The sequence below is a fragment of the Coregonus clupeaformis genome, chromosome 28, assembly GCF_020615455.1.
Source record: "Coregonus clupeaformis isolate EN_2021a chromosome 28, ASM2061545v1, whole genome shotgun sequence".
In the NCBI taxonomy this organism is placed as follows: Eukaryota; Metazoa; Chordata; class Actinopteri; order Salmoniformes; family Salmonidae; genus Coregonus; species Coregonus clupeaformis.
Window position 1 is genome coordinate 17183853 of NC_059219.1, and position 27868 is coordinate 17211720.

A 27868-nucleotide genomic window follows, 5' to 3' on the forward strand; every position below is an offset into this window, starting at 1 on the left:
GTTGTTGTCGCGGGAACTTTCTGGAGCTATGAACACAAAACACTTGTTAGCTGCTACTGTAGCTAACGTTTGCAAACCACCAGCCAGACATGTGTAGCTAATTATACATGTATCACACCGATTGAATATTTTGGTGGAGTTCAAATATGTTTGCAAATAAGATAGCTAGCTAGAATACACTGTTGCCAGCTATAGCTAGCTAGGTGGCTAACGCTAACTAAAGCCAGCTAGCTAACAGTTACCTAATCCGTTTAGCTAGCTTGTTACCATGCTAGCTAGCTACAACCAAATGTTTGTATAACTGTCAAGACTAGATATCTAGCCAGCTAGCGAACGACACTGGCTAAACAAGCAAGCTCGACAACATTGTGAAAAGCTACATCCACGTTGGTTGCCTAGGTAACTAGGTAGTTAGGAAGTTGAAGGGGCGCTTGAGTCTTGTTGGCTCGCAAACTTCACTCTGTTATCCGACCACTGTATTTTGTTTCGGCAAGAAACAGGTAGCTAGCCTAGCTACGTACAGGTGGCTAGCTAGCTAGGTACCTATCATCTTTGACTGGAATCATGGCACATCGACTGACGAAAGATGAGCTTGATGAACAGTTCGAGCAGTTTTTGAAAGAGGTAAGTTTAACGTTACTGCAGACACGATAGCAGCACTATGTCTGCAATTCTTGGTTTTCATATCAATAGCTAAAGTTACTCACTAATGACTGCCCTTCTTTATATCCACACCAAAGATACTGATAATCAGCCCTTTCAACTGTGTCCATACTACTATGTATTCACTCAACCAACTAGCTAGATGGCTACTTTAACCTAGTAACCATTGACTTGTGTTCAGTCTGTCTCAGATGACTCAGTGGATTTGGGTGGCACTGCTAAGCGCTCCAGTGTTCTGGACAGCCTGGGCAGAGCCTCTCAGAAACTACCACCAAAGAAGACATCAGCTGCCCCTGTGCCATGGTGGCAGGAGGAGGAGGACAGCGAAGAGACACCTGGCAGAGGTAAGCAAAGCCAGGGATGTGTAGGTTGATGTGCTACCCACAATGCTTTGATAGGCTTCAGTTCAGTTAGGATTCTGTGTGTGTTTGTGCTTGTCATTTTGGTTCTTTCTCTCTGTGTGTGTGTGTGTGTCTTTGTGGTTGTGTGTTTCATGACCTGCTGTCAGGTTAAAATATATTTAGAGGGACACTGTGACTCTGTGCTGATTTCTCATCATCTGCTCTGTTATTCCTGGAACATCTGTTGCATTTAATTTCACCTTCATAACATGTCCATCATAACCTGTTCCCTGCTGCTACTCCCCTGATAATGATGGTTTGACTCCTTTCATGAGTTCATCTTCGATTGGTTTACATCAGTCGACTCTTCATGACTCATTTGTATATCAGTCCTGTTCTCTAGCTGTCTGTCTCCCACCTTCTCTCCTTTCTCTTTCATCTCCTCTTTCCTTCCACCTGTCCCCAGCAGAGGCTGCAAAACACAGGTTCACTAAACCCAAAAAGCCCCAGCACCAGGCTGTGGTGAAAACTCAGGAGGACGAGAGTGAGAGCAGCCCAATGAGAAGCCCCCCTCAGGGTATAGGAATCACTACTGTAACCCCCTAGTTCCTTAGGGCCACCCAATAGCACATTGTCTCCTCATCATTGGTGTTAGTGCGGTGACATGCTTCCAACCTTCACTTTATCTCATTATCTTTAGTCCTGCCCTCTACTCTCTCCTTAGCTATATATATATATACAGTGGGGGAAAAAAGTATTTAGTCAGCCACCAATTGTGCAAGTTCTCCCACTTAAAAAGATGAGAGGCCTGTAATTTTCATCATAGGTACACATCAACTCTGACAGACAAAATGAGAAGAAAAAAATCCAGAAAATCACATTGTAGGATTTTTAATGAATTTATTTGCAAATTATGGTGGAAAATAAGTATTTGGTCAAAAACAAAAGTTTCTCAATACTTTGTTATATACCCTTTGTTGGCAATGGCACAGGTCAAACGTTTTCTGTAAGTCTTCACAAGGTTTTCACACACTGTTGCTGGTATTTTGGCCCATTCCTCCATGCAGATCTCCTCTAGAGCAGTGATGTTTTGGGGCTGTCGCTGGGCAACACGGACTTTCAACTCCCTCCAATGATTTTCTATGGGGTTGAGATCTGGAGACTGGCTAGGCCACTCCAGGACCTTGAAATGCTTCTTACGAAGCCACTCCTTCGTTGCCCGGGCGGTGTGTTTGGGATCAATGTCATGCTGAAAGACCCAGCCACGTTTCATCTTCAATGCCCTTGCTGATGGAAGGAGGTTTTCACTCAAAATCTCACGATACATGGCCCCATTCATTCTTTCCTTTACACGGATCAGTCGTCCTGGTCCCTTTGCAGAAAAACAGCCCCAAAGCATGATGTTTCCACCCCCATGCTTCACAGTAGGTATGGTGTTCTTTGGATGCAACTCAGCATTCTTTGTCCTCCAAACACGACAAGTTGAGTTTTTACCAAAAAGTTATATTTTGGTTTCATATGACATTCTCCCTATCCTCTTCTGGATCATCCAAATGCACTCTAGCAAACTTCAGACAGGCCTGGACATGTACTGGCTTAAGCAGGGGGACACGTCTGGCACTGCAGGATTTGAGTCCCTGGCGGCGTAGTGTGTTACTGATGGTAGGCTTTGTTACTTTGGTCCCAGCGCTCTGCAGGTCATTCACTAGGTCCCCCCGTGTGGTTCTGGGATTTTTGCTCACTGTTCTTGTGATCATTTTGACCCCACGGGGTGAGATCTTGCATGGAGCCCCAGATCGAGGGAGATTATCAGTGGTCTTGTATGTCTTCCATTTCCTAATATTTGCTCCCACAATTGATTTCTTCAAACCAAGCTGCTTACCTATTGCAGATTCAGTCTTCCCAGCCTGGTGCAGGTCTACAATTTTGTTTATGGTGTCCTTTGACAGCTCTTTGGTCTTGGCCATAGTGGAGTTTGGAGTGTGACTGTTTGAGGTTGTGGACAGGTGTCTTTTATACTGATAACAAGTTCAAACAGGTGCCATTAATACAGGTAACGAGTGGAGGACAGAGGAGCCTCTTAAAGAAGAAGTTACAGGTCTGTGAGAGCCAGAAATCTTGCTTGTTTGTAGGTGACCAAATACTTATTTTCCACCATAATTTGCAAATAAATTCATTAAAAATCCTACAATGTGATTTTCTGGAAAAAAAATTCTCAATTTGTCTGTCATAGTTGACGTGTACCTATGATGAAAATTACAGGCCTCTCTCATCTTTTTAAGTGGGAGAACTTGCACAATTGGTGGCTGACTAAATACTTTTTTTCCCCACTGTAAATTTTTTAACCTTAGATCTTCTCTTCCTCCAAGCTAACCCTTAAATATTTCTAGCTCACATTTAGTAGTTCTGTCCTTTTGCCCACCTAACCATGCATGTACTCTTTGAGAGTGTCCCTTTCCCTGAGTTCCTTTTATTTGTGTGTACAGAACATGATTCCTTTCTCATCTTTATCTACCCTCTTATCTTCCTACTTCATGCTGCTTATTGGTTAGCTGTCACAGTGGAAGCCCCCACTAGGCCCACCCCCAAGCCTCGCAGCAAAGCTCTGGATAGGCTCAGTCAGCTGGACAAGATCCATAGAGCCAATCAGGATGCTTCTTCTCAAGTTGCCGCGGGGCCGGAAAATAACAGCCCAGAACACGACTCCTCCCACTCTGCCAGCCAGGGGAGCCCCCCCACGAATGAGAGCTCCCATAATGCATCAGGAGAGAGGAGTCCTGAGGCGAGTACCTCCCTCTGTGACACACCAGTGGACAGTCACAGCAGTGTTAGTGACTCACAGGGCCGTGAAAGATGGTAAAGTGGTAGTAGCTAGACTAGAGACAAATCCCCAAAACCCTGGTAGACTAGTAGTTAGACTAGTATAGTATAATGATAGTAGCTAGAGACAGCTCCAAACCTGCTACCCTGGTAGACTAGAAAGTAGAGGCTAGAGGTGAATATTCAACATCAGTATGACTGTAGTCTCGTGTTGCCACACTTCCCAGACCCGTATCCACATTAGAAAGGTGGAAATCAATGTTTGTATGACTGAAACCATGATGAACCATGATTTTAGAGTGAAACCTGGATTTAAAACATACTGTTTACTGTCTTTGTCTTCTTTTCACTTCTTTTCACATTTAGTTCTTTTGTTTTCCTCTGGTAATGGAGTGGTGTAAATAAACAGTGACCATAAAAGCATAGCATTGGAAAAAATAAAGAACTTTCTGGACCTCAAGGGCAGTTGTTATGGTTACTGGTGCTAAATCCGGTCATGTTCTTTCACCGTCAGACAATTCAGTGTGTCGAGGCGAGCTTTGATTCTGTGCTTCTAGCAGACTATCTTACCATTAGTGTTAGTGGTTCATTTGGGCATATTTTCCCACTAGTAAAATTACTCCCAACTGCTTTTACTAGTCTAACTCTGGAGAGCCTGATAGATTAGCTCTTGTTTTTTTACTGTAACCAGTGCTTATTTTCACTTCTGTAAATGTCATGATGATCATTCAGTGCTGAAATGGAAAAGTTACTCTCACCATAGCAAAACAGGCCTAACTTAGGAAAAGTTTTTTTCTACCTTTTTATCTTGACAGCTATTTTTACTGCAAGACCATTTTAGTATTTATGAGGATATGGCACTTTTCTACAGTAACCTCCCTTCAGTAGACTGACAGCAAGTGGTTGTGGAGCTGATATCAAAGTTAGCTCTACTGTTCTGTCTTCTCTTTTCTGTGTGTACTGTTCTCCACTTAAATGGACCGCATGGCCTTTGAGGGGCTCTGCAGGCCTGTATACCCCAGGAAGTCAATGTCCTGTGAATGATAAAACACAGAGCTAATGAGCTTAATTTCCATAGCTGGGTTTCAAATACTATCTGGAATACTGACAGCTTGGTGTCCGGATGGATGAACTCCTTTTTGAGCTCTTTTTTTTTTTATTCAGGAAGTAGCCTAAAGCAAGAGCAATTTCTGTTTCCTGGAATTACCTGAATTGAACGCTCCAATATTTTTGTGTTTTTCCAGGATTGCTGGGATCTGAGAAGTTCTGTAAGTCTCTGAGGAGATCCCAGCCCATCCAGGAGGAGGAAGAGGAGCTGCAGCCTCAGGGAGGAGAGAAGGGTTCGGAGGAGGAGGAGGGGGCAGAGCCTGTCATCTTCAGCAGAGACAGTCTGGAGCCTGAGGGTTAGTCTGCTCTGGAGAGATGGATAGATAGATCTGGTGACATCATAGAGAGTATCTCAATCCAATGCTAACCTGACAGGGTAGTGACATGAAAGCAGCTGTACGTGCCAGCTAAAAACTATTTTGCTTTAAGCTCATTGAAAACCTCTGTGTGAAAATAGCAAGGGTTGAAATGTGTATGTCTGTGTCTGCCCGTGATTGTGTCTACCCAGACTCTGTGATGGCGTCCGGACCAGGTCAGAACGCTGCGGTGGGTCTAGGTCTGGGCATGGACACCCTGGAGGAGGAAGAGGAGAAGGCCCGCTTCTTTGCCCACCTGGAGGGAGGTGCGTCCTCCACCATAGACTACTCCAGACTCAACAAAGACCTGGATTCCACCACCGCCTCCAACACCGCTACCACCCTCAGGTATATATGACACTCAATGGAGCTAAAGGGGATGTGGTCTCTACACACTGGTCTCAGGTTGGTTTTGCATTTCCCCTTCGAAATGGTTACGGTTAGGACTTGGTGAAGACAAGCTGATCCTAGATCTGTACCTAGGGGCGCCTTCACTCAGGAGCATGACACTCCGAGTCGCCCCAGGCCTAGCTGTAGCTGCCTTTTGAAGCCACTGCTGGGGTTGTCCCAAGGAGACCCTCAGTGTTGCAGACAGTGGCTGGGTAAGATAATTACTGTCACTCCCAGTGTGTGATCTGTGAATGACACTAGTTCTGCTGTTTCTCCAGGAAAGCAGAGGTGGCTGTGGCGGGGGTCTATCAGAGAGAGGAGGAGAGAGCTATGGAGTCTGACAGACTCTCCCCAGGTAGGAGAGATGATGCACACATAGAATTAGGAATTATAATAGTAATTTAATAGGATCTCTATGCTCACACTACTCCAAACCTTGCTTGGTTCAATAGGTTTTGTTTTCTTTCAAATACTTTGAAGTTGGGAGGGGGTTTGCGCTTTTGGGATGATTCCGTTGGTTCAGTTGCAACAGGCAAGCTCAATCAATTGCTGTTAAAGGATTTGAAAGGAAACAAATCCTATTTGAACCCAGGTCTGTTGTCATTTACAGTGGCACTCTGTCAGACAAGTATTTGCACATACCTCATCTGCATGACTCCAGCTCATCAGTGAATCTGTCATTCTGTCTGTGCCTGCTGCAGCCTCCCCCCGCTACAGCGAGGATGAGGACTTTGAAGATGAGGTCATTGAGGAGGTGAGAAATTGGGTGAGACTGGGTTTTATGCAAGTCTGGTTTGAAAATGCAGTCGTTTAGTTCTAATAACTCTTTGTAAGGGCGTGCTTTGAACTAGAGGTTTAAACCGAAAGTTGATTGTAATTGCGGCATGTAGAATTGCCCCATGATAAGTTGTAAGCAGGAGTTGTTTGTGCTGCTCACATGCTAATCACTCTGGGTTACAAAAGCCACAGTGAATAAAGGCAAGGCATTCAGCAGTTATCCCAGCTCTCTCTTAAGAGGTAGAGTGAGAAGAAGGGGTCTTTTAATGGGGAGTGTGCCAGGTCTTGTCTGTGATTGGCTGTGTATGTGGTGGGCGACTGACTGCATGGCTCTTCTGTTTTGCTCATCTTGTTTCTTCTCTCTCTTTCTTTTAGAAGCCTAAAATGGCTGCCATGCTCACCAAAGGTATTATAAACAAACATACATTTTTCTTTTCTGGGTCAGAGTGGGTTTTTAAGTCAGCACAAGTATGTGTTTCAAGTTTTATTAGCCGTATGTACGGCATACACATGGTATACCGTCCAAAGAAATGTTTACTTGCAGTTTCCTTCTCGACAATGCAACAGCAATAATAAAATAGAAGAATACAAACATAAAGTAAATGGCTCAGTAGAATAGAATAAAGAAACGTCCTCTCACTGTCAACTGTGTTTATTTTCAGCAAATGTGTAAATATTTGTATGAACATAACAAGATTCAACAACAGAGACATAAACTGAACAAATTCCACAGACATGTGACTAACAGAAATGGAATAATGTGTCCCTGAACAAAGGACGGGTCAAAATCAAAAGTAACAGTCAGTATCTGGTGTGGTTACCAGCTGAATTAAGTACTGCAGTGCATCTCCTCCTCATGGACTGCACCAGATTTGCCAGTTCTTGCTGTGAGATGTTACCCCACTATTCCACTAAGGCACCTGCAAGTTCCTGGACATTTCTGGGGGGAATGGCCGTAGCCCTCACCCTCCGATCCAACAGGTCCCAGACGTGCTCAATGGGATTGAGATCCGGGCTCTTCGCTGGCCATGGCAGAACACTGACATTCCTGTCTTGCAGGAAATCACGCACAGAACGAGCAGTATGGTTGGTGGCATTGTCATGCTGGAGGGTCATGTCAGGATGAGCCTGCAGGAAGGGTACCACATGAGGGAGGAGGATGTCTTCCCTGTAACGCACAGCGTTGAGATTGCCTGCAATGACAACAAGCTCAGTCCGATGATGCTGTGACACACCGCCCCAGACCATGACGGACCCTCCACCTCCAAATCGAACCCGCTCCCGAGTACAGGCTTTGGTGTAACGCTCATTCCTTCAACGATAAACGCGAATCCGACCATCACCCCTGGTGAGACAAAACCGCGACTAGTCAGTGAAGAGCACTTTTTGCCAGTCCTTTCTGGTCCAGCGACGGTGGGTTTGTGCCCATAGGCAACGTTGTTGCCCGTGATGTCTGGTGTGGACCTGCCTTACAACAGGCCTACAAGCCCTCAGTCCAGCCTCTCAGCCTATTGCGTACAGTCTGAACACTGATGGAGGGATTGTGCGTTCCTGGTGTAACTCGGGCAGTTGTTGCCATCCTGTACCTGTCCCGCAGGTGTGATGTTCGAATGTACCGATCCTGTGCAGGTGTTGTTACACGTGGTCTGCCACTGCGAGGACGATCAGCTGTCCGTCCTGTCTCCCTGTAGCACTGTCTTAGGCGTCTCACAGTACGGACATTGCAATTTATTGCCCTGGCCACATCTGCAGTCCTCATGCCTCCTTGCAGCATGCCTAAGACACGTTCACGCAGATGAGCAGGGACCCTGGGCATCTTTCTTTTGGTGTTCAGTAGAAAGGCCTCTTTAGTGTCCTAAGTTTTCATAACTGTGACCTTAATTGCCTACCGTCTGTAAGCTGTTAGTGCCTTAACGACCATTCCACAGGTGCTTGTTCATTAATTGTTTATGGTTCATTGAACAAGCATGGGAAACAGTGTTTAAACCCTTTACAATGAAGATCTGTGAAGTTATTTGGATTTTTACTAATTATCTTTGAAAGACAGGGTCCTGAAAAGGGGACATTTCTTTTTTTGCTGAGTTCATTTTAGCATAATTGTATAGGAAGGAAGAATATAGTCCAATATTAACATGTGTTCTGGGGAAAGGGGAATTGGGGGGCAAGTCTTTAGTGTGTGTGTTAGTGTTGCACGGTATACGAAACTTCTGTACTTTTTCGATACTAGAACATGGAAAAGCGGTTCGGTACTAGAATTATTGTTACTTTTGGTACTCACGTCGTCTACTGATTTGAAAGGGGATCAAGTCTGTGTCTATCAGCATAGCCGATGTTCCCTTGTAGCGCGAGAGCACTGTGCCTGCTCCTCTTACTCATTGCTAGCCTGTCCTGAGGAATCACTGCACTTATGCTGCACAGAAGTTAACACTTAAATAATGCAACACGGCATGTCAATGTTGAAACTGTTCATTACTGTTACAAAAATAATGTCCATTACAGGCTACAACACTTTACAATGCAAGAAGATACCAGTAGCTTTCAGCTTTGTAGGCTAACATGCCTTGCTAGCTTACAGCTGAAGCTATTATCAATTCACTACCCTAGTACCTTGTTTGTGATATGAAAATATTGCTGATTCTCCCCCAAAACTTGATTAATTCACGCCTCACGTCTCTCCCAGTCAAGATCATCTTTGCTCGAGCCTTATGGAAGACCGTTTGGGTCTTTGATTGTCAAAAAAGATACACGTCCATTTTTTTGACACACAGACCCAAATGCCTTTCCATAGAGCCTCAAACTGAATGTTTGTGTGAATGACATCATGGGTCTTAAAAGAGACAGCCCACACTTTTATAAAAGAAGAGATTGCTTCTTCTATGTGAATGTTGTTGATCAGTACAATAAAATAAGTCCCAAATGGAAGGGAAACAGATAGTTTTTCATCTGTAGCCCCATGAAATCAGCTAAAACAAGCTCAATAACTCAATACATGCACACACTCTTATTACTTCATCTTGATTTTACCAAATTTAGTTTTCTGTGACTTTGGCTAATACGCCTTCTTCTTTTGCTGTGGAATCGTTTTGGTATTGAGTATCGTGATGGTATAGAGTATCGTGATACTAAACATGGTATCATGACAACACTAGTGTGTGTTGTGTACACAGTATGTCTATACAGTGTCTCTGGTTCCTCTAACAGTACCCCTGTTTCACAGTGATGTGATATTTCCTGATGAATAGTTTCCTGCTTTTATGACACCATCCTCTATTCATACAGTATTGAAACTGACCTACCCCTAAAATCAATATTCTATTTGTCCTGATCACATCATTTCCTGGTGTAAGTGTCCCTCCATGATTCACTGGACTCGACCGGTGGACTCCTGCCCCCTGGAGCGGACAGTGACACCAACGAGGAACCAGGGAGGAACCAGGGAGCAGAGGAGTCCATAGAGACGGCACTACCAGGTGAGACCAGACTATACAGGCTATCATTCAGGTCCTATTAGATGTAACTATCTAAACATGGTGGAAACAGAGATGACTTTGGCCCTTTCCAGAAATAACCCCTAGCCACTTATGTGGATTTGAATGTATTGGTTAGGTTGACAAGCAATAGGGTCCATCTGTGTCAGTTTGGTGATGGCGGATGATCGTGAACTTGGTGGTGTTCCTGTCTGGTCTGTGTAGCCCAGTCGTATGGACAGAGTGGGGCCAGTGAGATGGAGGCTCTACAGGAGGCCTACAGACAGATCAGTGGCTCTCTGGAGGACTCAGACCATCACCACCCTTCATCACCAGTCAGGAGGGAGAGGAGAAGGAAGAGCAGTCCTGTTCCTGTCTCTTCCTCTGTACCTGAGCTCTCCAGAGGAACACTACTACCACCAGTCTCCACCACAGAGTCAGGTTGGTCAGTCTCAAACACTGATATGTCTGTGGTGAACCTGTCAAGTACATAGTTTTGATTGAAGAGCATATTCTAACTGCAGATCCACACATGTCCATGCATATTCATATCTGACAAGATGGTATATTTTAAGTTGTTAGATAGTGTTGATATATTGTTGAGGTGTTACAAATGGACTTGAATGTCTGATTGATTGATTGACTTCAATATGTTTTCTCAGAGCTGCCCACTGCAGAGGAGCTGATGCGTCCCATCCGACCAGACAGTATGGACGACACCAGAGGCTTCACTCTGCAGCCTGCCAGGTGAGTCTACAGCTGTCTGTCACACAGGGCTGTAGGAGGAAAGGACAACAGACACTGGCTGGAAGGTACAGAATGGAGTGGAAAGACGTTACCATGAGCTGTATGTTCACAGTGGGACCCAGCTCAGCCCAGAGAAGACTGGCCAGTCCTTAAGCCAAAGATTCCATGAGTCAAGCCCAAGATGCTCAGCAGAGCCAGACACTCCTCTGGCCTCCCCAGGCCCCCGTCCCAGAAGCATCAGAGAGGAGGTACGGAGGCTGATGATGCAGGATCAGGACAGCTCCTCCCTTGACCTGACCTCCACTCAACCCAGCAAAGCCAAAAGACGCCAGCAGGTAAGGGACGGAAACGGAGCCCTTGTTAATAAGCACTAAACCCTACCATACATAACCACACTGATTCAGGCTTTCACACCTGCCAGAACTGTGTTTCCACATTACATAGCCATTGCTCCGACAATCTCGTCCAAATATTTATATATTTCTTAATTCCATTCTTCTACTTTTAGATTTGTGTATTGTTGTGAATTGTTAGATACTACTGCACTGTTGGAGCTAGGAACACAAGCATTTCGCTACACCCGCAATAACATCTGCTAAATATGTGTATGTGACCAATAAAATGTGATTTAATTTGCATCAAAGGTGATTATCATGTACAATGTAGACGGTGACATGGCAATGATTTGTATATTGACATTGACAATAACATATTTTGCATAGGTTCCTGGACGCTCTACGGTAGCTGGTCCCTTCACATCCTCGTTGAGGAAGCCTTATGTTGCCCCTGGTAGAGGTAGAGGGGAGAGTAAACCAACAGCCGTGGCCACCAGGACCTCTGGAGCTAGTCAATCTGGTCCTACCAGACCTGGGGCTGCAGCCAAGCCCCCCTCTCCTCTAACCCAGAGGAAGCCTCTCAGCCAGGCAACATACCAGCGCCTCAGCCCCATCCTCTCAGAGAGAGATAAAGGTAGGAGAAAAGGAACTCCTCACACACTGACCAAAGCTAGTATGTGTAGTGTAAGCGTGCTTACAGTGACACACTTGTGTGTTTGGCAGACACACAACTAAAGATCTGTTGTATCAGAGCTAGAACTATATCTAAGTAGTATAGCACATAACAGTAGTCTAGTATAATACATAACACTAACATTTGCCACATGTTGCTGTGTGGTTGTACTCCTGATCCAGACTAATGTTGCTGTATGGTTGTACTCCTGATCCAGACTAATGTTGCTGTGTGGTTGTACTCCTGATCCAGACTAATGTTGCTGTGTGGTTGTACTCCTGATCCAGACTAATGTTGCTGTGTGGTTGTACTCCTGATCCAGACTAATGTTGCTGTGTGGTTGTACTCCTGATCCAGACTAATGTTGCTGTGTGGTTGTACTCCTGATCCAGACTAATGTTGCTGTGTGGTTGTACTCCTGATCCAGACTAATGTTGCTGTGTGGTTGTACTCCTGATCCAGACTAATGTTGCTGTGTGGTTGTACTCCTGATCCAGACTAATGTTGCTGTGTGGTTGTACTCCTGATCCAGACTAATGTTGCTGTGTGGTTGTACTCCTGATCCAGACTAATGTTGCTGTGTGGTTGTACTCTGATCCAGACTAATGTTGCTGTGTGGTTGTACTCCTGATCCAGACTAATGTTGCTGTGTGGTTGTACTCCTGATCCAGACTAATGTTGCTGTGTGGTTGTACTCCTGATCCAGACTAATGTTGCTGTGTGGTTGTACTCCTGATCCAGACTAATGTTGCTGTGTGGTTGTACTACTACCAGGTCCAGACTGTGGTGGTCTGATGGTGAGCTGGTGGTGGGTGTCCAGTCCTTGGCTGCCTTAATGTTAGCTAAATGTTGATGTGTGGTTGTTCTTTAGGTCCAGACTTTGGTGGTCTGAGGGTGAGCAGTGAACTGGTGGCGGGGGTCCAGTCCTTCGCTGCCTTCCTCCAGCAGCAACATCAGATGGAGACGAGAGGTCGCCAGGATACCAGTCACACTGTCTCTTGGGAAACCAAAGGTCAGCAGGAAGCCAGCCAGACTCAGGAGACTGAGCGTCCATCAGAGAGGAAGGTAAGTACACCGTGCTTCTACACCTGCATTACTAGCTGTTTGGGGTTTTAGGCTGGGTTTCTGTACAGCACTTCGAGATATTAGCTGATGTAAGAAGGGCTATATAAAATAAAATTGATTGATTGATTGAAGTACTGGAAGAGGAAGTAAGTCAACATACTGGAGTAGTTTTTCAGTCTGTGGCGCATCAAGTTTGTACATCAGTGTGCTGGAATTTCTTTTCAGATAAGTATGCAGTGTTTCTCCATTCACCTGGTCATACGATAGGGGTGTGACTTATACTTTTATGGGTCGTCCAACTTAGCTGATTGCTTCTTGCTCTGTTATAAGTCTGACTCATTTCAGTTCAGATCTTATGTAGTGTGTGTCCATACCTGGATGACTATAGCAGTCACATTTCTTTGTATTCTATGTTTCTATTTTTGCAATTAAGGATCAAGCCAATATTATGGCCTTCAAAACACATTCAAGCGCTAGCAAGTATCCAGTATAAAGACTAACCATGTTACCCCTCTGTCTGTCAGAGTGAGCCCAGGGAGGAGGAGGGCAGGGCTGGGGAGGTGGAGGAGAGCCCCCTAGTGTCAAGGCTGAGACTACAGCTAGCCCAGAGGGAGAGAGAGCTCCACACCAGAGAGGAAGAACTACTGCTGCAGCATGACACAGAGCTCAGCTCACTGAGACAGGAGAACTACCTCCTGCAGAGCAAGGTAGACTGAGTCACACACACACACACACACACACACACACTATTACGTTCACATGGACAGTAATGTCTGTAAAGAGCATAGTAGCATAGTTCCATCTGTTTGGTCACCTGTGGCTTCCTACATCTTTCTGTTGTAACAGAAAATAACATGTTCTCATTGACTGTCGGAACAGTTTAAAACCCCTACGTCAGCACTCTTGTTGCTATGGCACTAGCAATGCTCATTTTATTTAGCTGCTTTGTGTGTGAATTTTGTAATACTGTTATTCAAGCCATTGAATAAAGCAGTTGTGAAGGACCCAGCTGATACAGGAGAAAAATAAAGCATCCCATTAAACAATAGCATGTTATCTAAGACATCTCTGCCATCCACTGAAGGCCAGTTAAATGAGCTCCAACTGTAGTAGATGCAGACATCACTCGTGTGTTATTTGTGATGTGTATCTTGTCCCCTGTGTTTCAGCTGCACAGTGCAGAGGAAGCCAACAGCAGGAAGAAGGGCCGGTGGGGTCTGGGTCTGGACGAGCCCTCGGACCCCCTCACTGAGGACAAACTCAGACTGATTGAGAAAGAGGTGAAGGAACAGGAGACCATCATCCAGGGATACCAGCAGGTCTGTACACATGTCTGTTTGTCTCTGTCTACTCAGCTCTATTTGTCTGTGATTGTTTGGCCGTCTCTCTGGGTCTTTTCTCTTCCAGTCTGTGTTTTAAGGAAACAAGACTTAATTGTACTGCATTTGTTCAGCACCAGGCTGTGGGTGACTCATTGCCTTTGAATCCATCCCAATTACCCAGAGTCTCTGAGACTGGAGGTTATATACAGGCCACTGTTCAGGGTAATGAATGGAATTCCTCTGTTCACTGACTTAATTCCTGGAGGGTGTGTGGGTTTGTGTTAGGCAGCACAGTTAGCCTTTTTTCCTCCAGATTGTGAGCAGCTTAGAGATATGACATAAACACTGTCTGATAACCTCTCATAATCACAGTGCCTACAGCTGAGCTCCTAGAATCAGTGGCTACATACACACACCACCAAGGTGGAACTGTAGCAGTTCTTAATTAGGCATGGTGAATGCATTTCCTCATTTCACAGCTTCTAATCATATTCCTTTCTAGTTTTATTTTATGTCGCCTAAATGCGTAGAACAGGTATTTCTGATCAAACCAATTTACCCAGATGGGCCCATAGTTGAGGCACTTAATGTGATTCTCTCTCTCCTTGCTTGCGGCGTGTGTGTGTAACAGGAGAATGAGAAGTTATACCTGCAGATGAAGGCTCTTCAGGCTCAGGGTAAACTCAATGAAGAGGCCATGTTCACAGAGAACCAGAGGCTGCTAAACGAACTGGCCTTTACCAAGTGAGTTGACTCATACAGTTGAAGTCGGAAGTCCACATACACTTAGGTTGGAGTCATTAAAACTCGTTTTTTCAACCACTCCACAAATGTCTTGTTAACAAACTATAGTTTTGGCAAGTCGGTTAGGACATCTACTTTGTGCATGACACAAGTAATTTTTCCAACAATTGTTTACAGACAGATTATTTCACTGTATCACAATTCCAGTGGGTCAGAAGTTTACATACACTAAGTTGACTGTGCCTTTTTAAACAGCTTGGAAAATTCCAGAAAATGATGTCATGGCTTTAGAAGCTTCTGATAGGCTAATTGACATCATTTGAGTCAATTGGAGGTGTCCCTGTGGATCTATTTCAAGGCCTACCTTCAAACTCTGGTACGCAAGTATAAACACCATGGGACCACACAGCCGTCATACCGCTCAGGAAGGAGACACGTTCTGTCTCCTAGAGATGAACGTAGTTTGGTGCGAAAAGTGCAAATCAATCCCAGAACAACAGCAAAGGACCTTGTGAAGATGCTGGAGGAAACGGGTACAAAAGTATCTATATCCACAGTAAAACGAGTCCTATATCGACATAACTTGAAAGGCCGCTCAGCAAGGAAGAAGCCACTGCTCCAAAAACGCCATAAAAAAGCCAGACTACGGTTTGCAACTGCACATGGGGACAAAGATCTTACTTTTTGGAGAAATGTCCTCTGGTCTGATGAAACAAAAATAGAACTGTTTGGCCATAATGACCATCGTTATGTTTGGAGGAAAAAGGGGGTGCCTTGCAAGCCGAAGAACACCATCCTAACCGTGAAGCACAGGGTGGCAGCATCATGCTGTGGGGGTGCTTTGCTGCAGGAGGGACTGGTGCTCTTCACAAAATAGATGGCATCATGAGGAAGGAAAATTATGTGGATATATTGAAGCAACATCTCAAGACATCAGTCAGGAAGTTAAAGCTTGGTCGCAAATGGGTCTTCCAAATGGACAAGCATACTTCCAAAGTTGTGGCAAAATGGCTTAAGGACAACAAAGTCAAGGTATTGGAGTGGCCATCACAAAGACCTGACCTCAATCCTATAGAATATTTGTGGGCAGAACTGAAAAGATGTGTGCGAGCAAGGAGGCGTACAAACCTGACTCAGTTACACCAGCTCTGTCAGGAGGAATGGGCCAAAATTCACCCAACTTATTGTGGGAAGCTTGTGGAAGGCTACCTGAAATCTTTGACCCAAGTTAAACAATTTAAAGGCAATGCTACCAAATACTAATTGAGTGTATGTGAACTTCTGACCCACTGGGAATGTGATAAAAGCTGAAATAAATAATTCTCTCTACTATTATTCTGACATTTCACATTCTTAAAATAAAGTGGTGATCCTAACTGACCTAAGACAGGGAATTTTTACTAGGATTAAATGTCAGGAATTGTGAAAAACTGAGTTTAAATGTATTTGGCTAAGGTGTATGTAAACCTCCGACTTCAACTGTACGTACGCACACACACACGTACCTATCCACGTCATTGAATGTTAACACTAACACTTATTTATGCCCAGGGAGCAGATGAGCAACTCGTCAAGGACTGTAGGAAATGTAGGCTGTGTGGACCATATTCAGCGCATCGCACAGCTGTTGGGCCAGATGCAGGCAGCACAGGTGAGTGTTCAGAGTCACGTCACACAACCACCTCTAAAAGGAAGGCCTAGATGATGCTTTGGAGATTAATCAATCAACTCATCTTAAAAGGGAAGGACCAGTCTCACCTTTGACCGTGTGTATGTGTAGAGGACTGAACAGAGACTGGTGGAGGAGACCCACAGGCTGAAGCAGGAGAAACAGGCCCTGGAGGTGGACCTTCAAATGATGAGGAAAGAGAGAGACCTGGTCAAAGCACAGGTGGTCTACACCTCAGGTTAGTGTGTGTGAGACATGGAGGCTTGAGTGTGCAGTCAAATCTCTTGTTTCTACTCCCAAAAGACAATGAAATATTCCCTGTTTACAGACGTGGTTTAAACCTCCATTAAAACATCCCATTGTTGTGGTTGACAGTCAAGTGGAGCTCTGTGACATGCTGTGGTCTGTATTGTCCTTGTCTCTGCCAGAGGATAAGAGCTTTGAGCTGCGGGTGGCAGAGGACAGGCATAAGGAGGAGGTGTGTGTTCTGAAGAAGAGGCTCCAGTGGTACGCTGAGAACCAGGAGCTGCTGGACAGAGACTCTGCCAGACTGAGGGCTGCCACCGCAGAAACACACCAACTCACAGAGCAGGTAGGACCAACTCACAGAGCAGGTAGGACCAACTCACAGAGCAGGTAGGACCAACTCACAGAGCAGGTAGGACCAACTCACAGAGCAGGTAGGACCAACTCACAGAGCAGGTAGGACCAACTCACAGAGCAGGTAGGACCAACACAGACCAGGTAGGACCAACTCGCACAGTAGGTTAGACTTACTTGACCTTATTTGAGAGTGTGTATTGTATTACTGTCATTTCCTGTAGGTCAGTATTTTGAATGAAAAGTTTGTTCCTCCAATCAGGTGGAAAAGCTGAAGATGGAGGTGGGGAAGAGAGCCAATCAGAATAAGTCTAAAGAGAGAGCTGGAGACGCTAAGAGGATACAGGACCTAGAACGACAGGTGAATCAGTTGAGAAATATTTCCACTGTGTGTGCGTGCGTGCACCTATCCCTGATTAACGGCATACCTCTCCTTTCTCTCATGACTAATATTTATCCTCCCCCTCTCTCCCAGGTGAAGGAGATGGAGAAGATTCTCAGACATAGGAACCCGAACTCCCTCACAGCGCTCATCTACGCTGCAGTCAACGCACCTGCAGTGGATGAGGATGGAGGGGCCAAGAGCTCCCCGCCCACTCAGACCAGGGCCCTATTGGAGCGGCGCATCCAGAGACTGGAGGCGGAGCTAGAGAGCCGTGACGACGAGGCCAAACGCAGCCTCCGAGCCATGGAACAGCAGTACCAGCGGATTAAGGTCTGTTCATACTCTCAGCTGTGTGGCACTGTTATGTACTCATACAACCCTGTGTTCCCATTCCCTGTCACTAGGCCTCACAGTCCTGTACCAATTAACTCTCTACACATGCTTATGATGACTTACTCTGACATACAGTACCAGTCAAAGGTTTGGACACACCTACTCATTCCAGGGTTTTTCTTTTCTTTTTACTATTTTCTACATTGTAGAATAATAGTAAAGACAACAAAACTATGAAATAACACATATGGAATCATGTAGTAAACAAAAGTGTTAAACAGATCAAAATATATTTTATATTTGAGATTCTTCAAATAGCCACCCTTTGCCTAATGACAGCTTTGCACACTCTTGGCATTCTCTCAACCAGCTTCATGAGGTAGTCACCTGGAATGCATTTCAGTTAACAGGTGTGCCTTGTTAAAAGTTAATTTGTGGAATTTCTTTCCTTCTTAATGCGTTTGAGCCAATCAGTTGTGTTGTGACAAGGTAGGGGTGGTATACAGAAGATAGCCCTATTTGGTAAACGACAAAGTCCATATTATGGCAAGAACAGCTCAAATAAGCAAGGAGAAACGACAGTCCATCATTACTTTAAAACATGAAGGTCAGTCAATCCAGAAAATGTCAAGAACTTTGAAAGTTTCTTCAAGTGCAGTTTCAAAAACCATCAAGCGCTATGATGAAACTGGCTCTCATGAGGATCGCCACAGGAATGGAAGACCCAGAGTTACCTCTGCTGCAGAGGATACGTTCATTAGAGTTACCAGCCTCAGAAATTGCAGCCCAAATAAATTATTCACAGAGTTCAAGTAACAGACACATCTCAACATCAACTGTTCAGAGGGGACTGTGTGAATCAGGCCTTCATGGTCGAATTGCTGCAAAGAAACCACTACTAAAGGACACCAATAAGAAGAAGAGACCTGCTTGGGCCAAGAAACACAAGTAATGGACATTAGACCGGTGGAAATGTGTTCTTTGGTCTGAAGTCCAAATTGGAGATTTTTGGTTCCAACTGCCGTGTCTTTGTGAGATGCGGTGTGGGTGAACGGATGATCTCTGCATGTGTATTTCCCACCGTAAAGCATGGAGGAGGAGGTGTGATGGTGTGGGGGTGCTTTGCTGGTGACATTGTCTGTGATTTATTTAGAGTTCAAGGCACACTTAACCAGCATGGCTACCACAGCATTCTACAGCAATACGCCATCCCATCTGGTTTGCACTTAGTGGGACTATCATTTGTTTTTCAACAGGACAATGACCCAACACACCTCCAGGCTGTGTAAGGGCTATTTGACCAAGAAAGAGAGTGATGGAGTGCTGCATCAGATGACCTGGCCTCCACAATCCCCTGACCTCAACCCAATTGAGATGGTTTGGGATGAGTCGGACCGCAGAGTGAAGGAAAAGTAGCCAACAAGTGCTCAGCATATGTGGGAACTCCTTCAAGTCTGTTGGAAAAGCATTCCAGGTGAAGCTGGTTGAGAGAATGCCAAGAGCGTGCAAAGCTGTCATCAAGGCGAAGGGTTGCCATTTGAAGAATCTCAAATATATATTTTGATTTGTTTAACACTTTTTTTCTGTTTACTACATGATTCCATGTGTTATTTCATAGTTTTGATGTCTTCACTATTATTCTACATTGTAAAAATAAAGAAAAACCCTTCAATGTGTAGTTGTGTCCAAACTTTTGACTGGTAGTGTACATGGCCTTGCTGTAAACACAACAGCTTCCACACATTGCCACAACGGTCTCATACACGTAACGGTGTCCACACACACACAAAATGGCCTCACATACAACAGATGACTCAAATTGCCTCTTAGAACTACTTGAAGATGTTCATCCTCAACACAAAGCACTCACTGAATGTCCTCTCTCACAAAAAGGAAATATGAGAACATGGTGATGACTCATTACTGTTCCCCCAATTCTCTTCACATGTCTTTTTAGAGAGGGGTTAGAGAGGGCAAGTTCCAACAGCCTTGTACAACACAACACTTGAATTGAAAGTTCTGTTAAAAGCTCACGATGGAGACCTTGAGGATGTCAATGATTCACTCCCTCCTCCTCTGTATAATATGTGTTATCCTTTCCAAATGTATGATGTCATTAGTCTTAATGTAATGGTTCATTAGACCAACACTGCACTGGAAAAAGCTTTTTATTTTTCAGAAAATGTGTTGTGAGATGAATAAATTGTATGAATGGAAATAATTCCCTTAAATAGAAGTAGACTCACTTACATTGTGTGTGTGTGTGTGTGTGTGTGTGTGTGTGTGTGTGTGTGTGTGTGTGTGTGTGTGTGTGTGTGTGTGTGTGTGTGTGTGTGTGTGTGTGTGTGTGTGTGTGTGTGTGTGTGTGTGTGTGTGTGTGTGTGGTTGTAGCTCCAGTATGAGCAGCAGATCAGTAGTCTGGAGCAGCGGTTATCCCAGAAACACCAGGACCAGACCGGGTCTCCTGGGGTCTGGCAGGCCCAGGTCTGCTCCCTGCAGCAGGAACTGGAGCACCTGAAGGAGAACCATCAGAGTAGAGAGAAAACCCTACAGGCTGAGGTCCACTCCCTACAGGAGCAGCTCACACAACAGGCACAGGTAGGCCTTCTTGTTAGCCCACCTAAGAGCACCACTATGGAAATAAGCCTTAATAATTCATCCTGGATAATTGTTTTAAATGTATGTCATGTTACCTGGAGCAGGTGTATGTGTATTTTAATCAAATAAATTGATCAGTCTACCAACGAGCCAGAGAGAGCCCCCCAGCGCAGCCCGTCCCGCCACCAGCGCCAAACAGAGACGGCCCTGGGGGTCCGGATAGAGAGACTCAACCAGGAGCTGTCAGCCAAGACCCGCAGCGTCCAGGAGCTGAGCCGCACCGTGGAGAGACTCCAGAGGGAGAGGAAGACCATGCTGTGTGGCCCTGGCCCCAGATCGGAGGGCCGTGTTGGGCCTGGCGAGGCCAGACGGCAGGCGACCGGATCCAAAGGACCCATGGTGGTGGTGGCTACCCCAAGGGAGAGGGGAGGCACGGTGGGACGAGGGGTAGAGACCGCAACCTTCCCTCCCACTCAGGATGAGAAGGACTACCAGCCCACAGCGTTCTCTGGGAGCCATATCTCAGAGGTGCTGCAGGAGAGCGAGGGGTTAAGGCTGCGTCTAGAGCAGCTGGAGCTGCAGAGGGACAAGGAGAGGGTGGTACTGCAGGCTGCAGCCACACAGGCCCAGGCCCAGCTACGCAGGTATGTAGACACACACTCATTTTGAATGCTTTATTTCAGTACAAAGGACTCCAATAGTTCAGTGGTTATGCAGGTGCCTGAACATTGTTCATTGATAGAACTTCTGTAAGGCTTTTTCACAATGATGTGTACAAACACTGTCTGTATGGAGGAAACTTACTGCCCATAACAGCAGCCTGAATTCATATTCCACCTCAGGGCTCAACATTAATACTCTTCCTCTTGTCCGGGCCAAGTATTTTTATTTAATGTTTTATGTCGGAAAATAAGAAAATAGATTTGAGTAAGTAAGAAATCACACGTCACAATGTCAAACAATTTCTCCGAACAGAATTGGATCAGAGAGGCCAACATTAGAATATTATTCCAATCTATTTTTCATGTACATAAATAAAAAAGCCAAAGTGTAGGTGATATGCATATTGGCTACAGCCTCATGTCCAAACCAATGCTGACATGAGGGAGGTACCATTAAATGTAGTCAAACTTTAATGAGACATTTCATTACATAAATATAGGCTAAACGGCAGTCTTGTTTGACAAATATAATGAAGGATGATTAACATTAACGTCTAAAGGCTTGATTCTGTCGACATACTCAAGCCACAGTTCGTTCAGATCAAATGGTCACGAGCATATAGTGAAGGACAGTGTCTGTTGTGCACCACTCATCACCCACCTTGAATCTGAGTGGAGGCGGTCAGCCTTTTGAAACTATTTAACCATAAACTTAATTGTTTAAAACCTGGACGTTTTATGAAGCATGTTTTACCTTGTTTCAAAGTAGCCTAGCCTAGCCAAAATACATAGAAATGTTGAGGGTATTATTTTATAAACACTTAATATGCCATTTCAAACCAGCATTTTTCTCATGTTCCTTTGTTTTTCATATAAATGTTTTTTTATTGTCCAGCAGCCAAAGGCATAATCCTAGTCACCTGAAACCGCTCACGCATGCAGTGAACTTTTGAGAACTGTTTTCCATCTAAATTACATTTTGGAATATTCCTGTGTAGTTTACAGCCATGTGCGCGTTGTTGAGCTTATAATATGAAGAAAAAAAACGTTATCAACATTTTAAACTAAACAGTCTGATCTGTTTCATCAGCCTCATTGCTTTTTAAAATTGTATGTGCAGCGGTTGTATAAATTTTGGATCTATCTTCCCAGAGCTGTCCCAGAGTCTGTTTTGAATACCTTTTTTATCGTCCCAGGGACGATGGGACGCCCTTAATTTCGAGCACTGGCTGGAATTATTTTATGAAGACATAAAAATAATTTGGTTGTAATTGTGATGTTGCAATATTTCATAGGCTAACAAGAGTGGCCAACTGTCCTCCAGGAGAGCCTTAAAGGGCCAGTGTTGTATTTTGAGACGGGCTTGAATATGCAAAGAAGCCAATAGGCAGAGTGTAGCCTACATTTTTGTCTGATTCTCTATGGTAAAAAAGATAGTGGTTCCTTGCATCATATAATGAAGTAAGAAATGGTGTTACAGATTGTTTTGTTGTTGTGGGGGACAAGTGACCTAAGCTTTTGGACAAGTAAAAAAAAATGTCAAGCCCTGCACCTGGTTAGCTGTTTTTCTCTGGCAGCCCTGCTGCAAACTGCAGCCCACGCTAATGCACAAAAAATCAACTCCCAGAAATGGCTCTCTAATCCGAGGCTGGTGGTAATTTATAAAGATAATTGCGACACACTCAGGCACTCAGAGAGATGTCAACATGGTTCTCAATACCAAATAGACCCCTAATCCCTACACCCTAGACATGCATTTGATGCCGTCCCATTCATCCAGCCATTACATTGAACATGTCCTCCGATTTTTAAAGTCACACCAGCATCCACTGGTATGTAATGTAATATGCAACCATGTGGTGGTTTTTACTACCTCCGAGGTCCAGGGGCCTCATTTATAAACGTTGCATTAATTTCGCATTAAATATCTGCGTAAGCCATTTCTGAAAAGAATGCATACATATGCAAATATTGAGATTCATGAACTTGGCATACGTCATACATACGCATGCTTCCCGTTATAAATCAGACCCATCCTAAAACTGAACGCATTGTGAACGAGCATTATAACTCCACCTGGAAAACGCCAGTCATTCACCTATTATGGTGACAATAACACCCTTATTTTCCATATAATTTGGAACTGTTGGAATTAGCCCAAAGCGGTTTCTAAAAGAAATTGCATTGGCAAATGTGATGAAATGTTTTTGCATGTTGTTATTATACTTTCCAGTTTTTAAAAAGTTTTTTTTAAATGAAATAGCGTGTCATTATATCCCTTATTTGCATAAAATACTACTCGCCTCATTGCAATGCATTACTTCAACCACTAGAAATTGTGCGTACGCATGGTCTAAAGTTTGCGAGGAGGTAAGCAGTTTCTCACGTCAAGTTTAGTTTTTGTAAATGCCAACTTTTGTGTGGAGTATGTTTTGTGGTATATGCTTTATGTTTTGTGTGGTATATGCTGTACATACGTAATGTTGTAAATAAGTCCTCTGGTGTGATGACCACCAGAGGATTAGGGTTAGATGATATGTGATGGTGTATCATGTGTCTACCTGTCCTACAGGGTCCAGAGCCATATACTACGTACCTGGTTTGAGGAGTTAGCGAGTTAACTTTGGTGAACTCTGAATTCAACTCAGGATAACCTGTAGTATGAAAGTGTCTCACCTTTTAGCCAGGTACATTTCTTTGGCAACGAATCCTTCACAACTACCCTGCTCCAGGGCAGGCTAACTCATGGCCGACTCCATTTATCCTGAATGAAGTGTCTGAGCCACGAGTTGAGGATCAATGAATTTAGATTCTCTCCCTCTCGCAAAGATTACGTCATCATCCCTTCATTTGAGGATAAAATATTTAATTATTGTTTTTTGTGTTTAAAATGCCTATCACATTACACATTTATTAATAACAGAATGCATTTGAAACTTCATGCACAGTAAAACATTGGTAATACAATTATTTTATCAATAGGAGTGGGGAAAAAAGGTGATTGTGCATTGATAAACACACCAAAGACGGCATTAACAATAAGTAATAAAATAAAGACGCCCCTTCTAAAAGGGTCCTACTAATCACCCCAAAAGTACCCAAAACAACCACAAACCGGTACCCAAAAGTAGGGCATTAATTGGCCAGCCAAATGACCGCAGTGTCCGTAATAACCGTTGGAATAGCAAAAAATATATATATACCTTTTTCTGTATGCAATTATAAAAAAATGTCTCTGCTCCTGACTGCATGTGCTGCCATAGATTCTATTTCTGTGTGCCTCTGCTGCATCTTGCCTGCACCTTTTGTATATGTACTCGTTTGCTACAACACCTTCCTTGTTTCAGCAAGGCGCAACAAAGTTTCCTCACGTTGTTATAAGTGCAGAAATGGGCTCAACCGCACGAATGCCCAGCCGGTAATATGGTAATTGTGCCAGCCCTACACTAAAGAACCCAACACAACCACAAACAGGTACCCAAAACAACCCCAAAATACCTAAAAGAACCACAAACTGTCTCCCCCGCCAGGTGCTGGTAAAGGTCAGGGGTGGTTGGGCTGGTACTGAACCACATCTGTCCCCACCCCAGAGAGGGAGGAAATCTCTCTCGCCATACTACTACCTGTCTAATAAACGGTCTGATTATGGCTGGGATGAAGGATGACTGATGGGCTGTGTGAAGGGTGATGATGGGAGGACTATCCTCCATGATGACCTACTTTATGTATGTGTCCCAAATGCCACACTATTCCCTATAAAGTGCACTACCCATAGGGATCTGGTCAAAAGTAGTGCACTATATAGGGAATTGGGTGGCATTTGGATCTCAGCCTATGTAGCAGAGGAGGACGTAGCTCCCAGCCAGTGATTCACATATTGATCTGATCCATAATAGGGTGATTGGGTTGATCACATGATCGATCGGCAGTCACTAACCTTGTTACTGTCTGAAGGTGACACACGGATTTCCATTATTTCATACAGAGCGGTGAGACTACTCTGCGTCCCAAATTGCAACCTATTCCCTGTGTAGTACACTACTTTTGACCAGAGTTCTGTTCAAAGCAGTGCACAATAAAGGGAATAGGGTGCCATTTGGAACACAGACAGCGTCCCTGGCCATCTGGTGTTGGCAGAACCTTGTCCCAACATCTGTATGCGTCAACAGACTGGGCACACGGATCTACATACTAATCACAGGTAATCTCATTGAAGGAGGAGAGGTGGCTCTGCCAAAACATGTAGTAGGGTGTCAAACCCACTCTGCCCAGAGCTTTTGTGATGAAATTTCACTTCCTTATGTTATAAATTACATTTTACTAAGACATATGATTATTCATGTTCTGAATCGTTCAGTGGTGTTTTTCTTTAACATACACTACCAGTCAAAAGTTTGGACACACCTACTCATTGAAGGGTTTTTCTTTATTTTTACTATTTTTTACAATGTAGAATAATAGTGAAGACTTAAAAACTATGAAATAACACAATCATGTAGTAAACAGAAAAAAAGTGTTAAACAAATCAAAATATATTTTATATTTGAGATTCTTCAAATGGCCACCCTTTGCCTTGATGACAGCTTTGCACACTCTTGGCATTCTCTCAACCAGCTTCACCTGGAATGCTTTTCCAACAGTCTTGAAGGAGTTCCGACATATGCTGAGCACTTGTTGGCTGCTTTTCCTTCACTCTGCGGTCCGACTCATCCCAAACCATCTCAATTGGGTTGTGGTCAAGGGATTGTGGAGGCCAGGTCATCTGATTCAGCACTCCATCACTCTCTTTCTTGGTCAAATAGCCCTTACACAGCCTGGAGGTGTGTTGGGTCATTGTCCTGTTGAAAAACAAATGATAATCCCACTAAGCCCAAACCAGACGGGATGGCGTAACGCTGTAGAATGCTGTGAAAGCCATGCTGGTTTAATGTGCCTTGAACTCTAAATAAATCACAGACAGTGTCACCAGCAAAGCACCATCACACCTCCTCCTGCATGCTTTACGGTGGGAAATACACATGCAGAGATCATCCGTTCACCCACAACGCATATCACAAAGACACGGCGGTTGGAACCAAAAATCTCCAATTTGGACTCCAGACCAAAGGACACATTTCCACCGGTCTAATGTCCATTGCTCGTGTTTCTTGGCCCAAGCAAATCTCTTCTTATTGGTGTCCTTTAGTAGTAGTTTCTTTGAACTACTAAACTGCATGCGCAGTTACACGACTGATAGTTAGCGGCAGGCGGCTGAGCAATATCCACCGTTGTAATACGGATGAAGCCTGTGCAGGAATGTAAAGCTGGCTAGCTTTAGAAAACCCTGAGTAAATCTAGCTAGCGTTGTAGTATACCCCTCTGGAGCACTGACCACCAGAGGTTTAGGGTTAGAGGATGCTAGATGATATGTGATGGTGCATCTACCTGTCCTGCAGGGTACAGGAGCATTCAGCAGACCAGGTGTCCTCTCTCAGGGCTGACCATCAAAGGGAGCTGGAGCGCCTGCTTACCAGCCACGCCCTCGCCCACTCCTCCTCTAAAGTGGCCGAACTGACCAATCAGGTGACCACGCAGGAGGTAAAGGCTCACAATGGACCAATCACATGTCAACTAATAGTTATTGGTGTTGTTCTTCCAGGTATAACGTATCAACAGGATAAACAGGTTTGTGTGTCTTTATGAACCTTCAGATCAGGGTGCAGCACTTGCGTGACCAGGTGAAGGAACTGCAGGGGACCAAGGATGCTCTGGCTGTGTCCAAGCTGAGGGAGGACACCCTACAGAACCAGGTACTTATGATTCAGATAACATTTATCGTCTTCTCAACTTCATCAACACACTAGTGTTATCACAGTACTTGAAGTGTCATAGCAAGGAAACAACACAAGGTGAGTATTTCCTGGGGATAGCTCAACATTAATGGTTGTTTCATCTCTTTAACGCTTTCTTTAGCTGACAAAGCTGTTGGAGGAGCTGAAGCAGGCCAAGGAGTGCCACAGCCCAGAGCTCAGACACTTCACTAGCCTGGAGAGAAAGATCCACAGCATGGAGCTACGACACACTCAGAGGGAGAAAGAGCTCCAGCAGGTGAACACACACACACTATCCACCCACACACACACACACACACACAGAGGAAGAAAGAGCTGCTGCAGGTAAATACACACACCACCCACAGAAAGAACACTGAATAACACACACTGACCAAACACTGAACATTAACACATATGTCCACGGTGCCATCCTGCAGGTGATGGGTCAGACTCGGCTGGTGGTGGAGGCTGAGCAGCAGTCTGAGGTGGAGCGTTGGAGGAGGCTGGCTCAGGGGAAGACCCGGGAGCTGGAGGTGTTCCGTCTGGAACTGGACTCTATCCTGGACGTCCTGAGAGAACTACAGAGACAGGGAGTGGTCGTCCCTGCTCCAGACCGGGATTCTGCTGTACCCTTCACCTGGAGGACCTGAACCATGGGACATAGGCTCTTTCTAATTACTTACAAATCTGTCCTCACCTTGTCTGATCTGAAAGAATTGACCAGGTGAAAGCCAGCCTAATGATGAGCTTCCACTATTGTTTACACCTGTTAAGTATTTTTTGTTCAGTGCAGATGAAGGGGAGGAGAGGGCGGATTTGTAAGCAATTGAGAGCCAACTCACACACCCTTTAGGAGAACCCATCATTGTACTGAACAATCAGGTAATTTATTTTTCTAGATTTGTATTTTTATACTTGATCATTGGAATTTAATTTAAGTTATTCAATGCGTGTTAGAAAAATAAAGGACCTTTTGTATAATTTTTTCCTGTGTGTTTGAA

At 44.5% G+C, this 27868-nt stretch overlaps 1 protein-coding gene across 1 annotated transcript; it reads left to right on the forward strand.

The window, feature by feature from the left end:
- On the forward strand, positions 1-27848 carry LOC121543029 (centrosomal protein of 162 kDa-like). Its single transcript, XM_045208647.1, has 27 exons — positions 1-624; positions 845-1007; positions 5069-5227; positions 5440-5635; positions 5956-6032; positions 6379-6431; positions 6830-6860; positions 9802-9924; positions 10147-10362; positions 10584-10668; positions 10781-11003; positions 11391-11637; positions 12548-12741; positions 13266-13448; positions 13911-14060; positions 14695-14807; positions 16359-16458; positions 16588-16714; positions 16905-17068; positions 17339-17437; positions 17552-17791; positions 20186-20392; positions 20531-21036; positions 26490-26631; positions 26745-26843; positions 27007-27141; positions 27305-27848. The coding sequence occupies exons 1-27, from the start codon at positions 565-567 to the stop codon at positions 27515-27517; spliced, it is 4305 nt and encodes a 1434-aa protein (XP_045064582.1). The 5' UTR covers positions 1-564; the 3' UTR covers positions 27518-27848.
- The last annotated feature ends 20 nt before the right edge of the window (positions 27849-27868 follow it).

Coding starts and splice junctions, on each gene's coding strand:
- LOC121543029 (XM_045208647.1), top strand. CDS start 565: ATGGCACATCGACTGACGAAAGATGAGCTTGATGAACAGTTCGAGCAG. Junction 14,061..14,694: donor TCATCCAGGGATACCAGCAG/GTCTGTACACAT, acceptor TGTGTGTAACAG/GAGAATGAGAAGTTATACCT. Junction 26,844..27,006: donor AGGACACCCTACAGAACCAG/GTACTTATGATT, acceptor CGCTTTCTTTAG/CTGACAAAGCTGTTGGAGGA.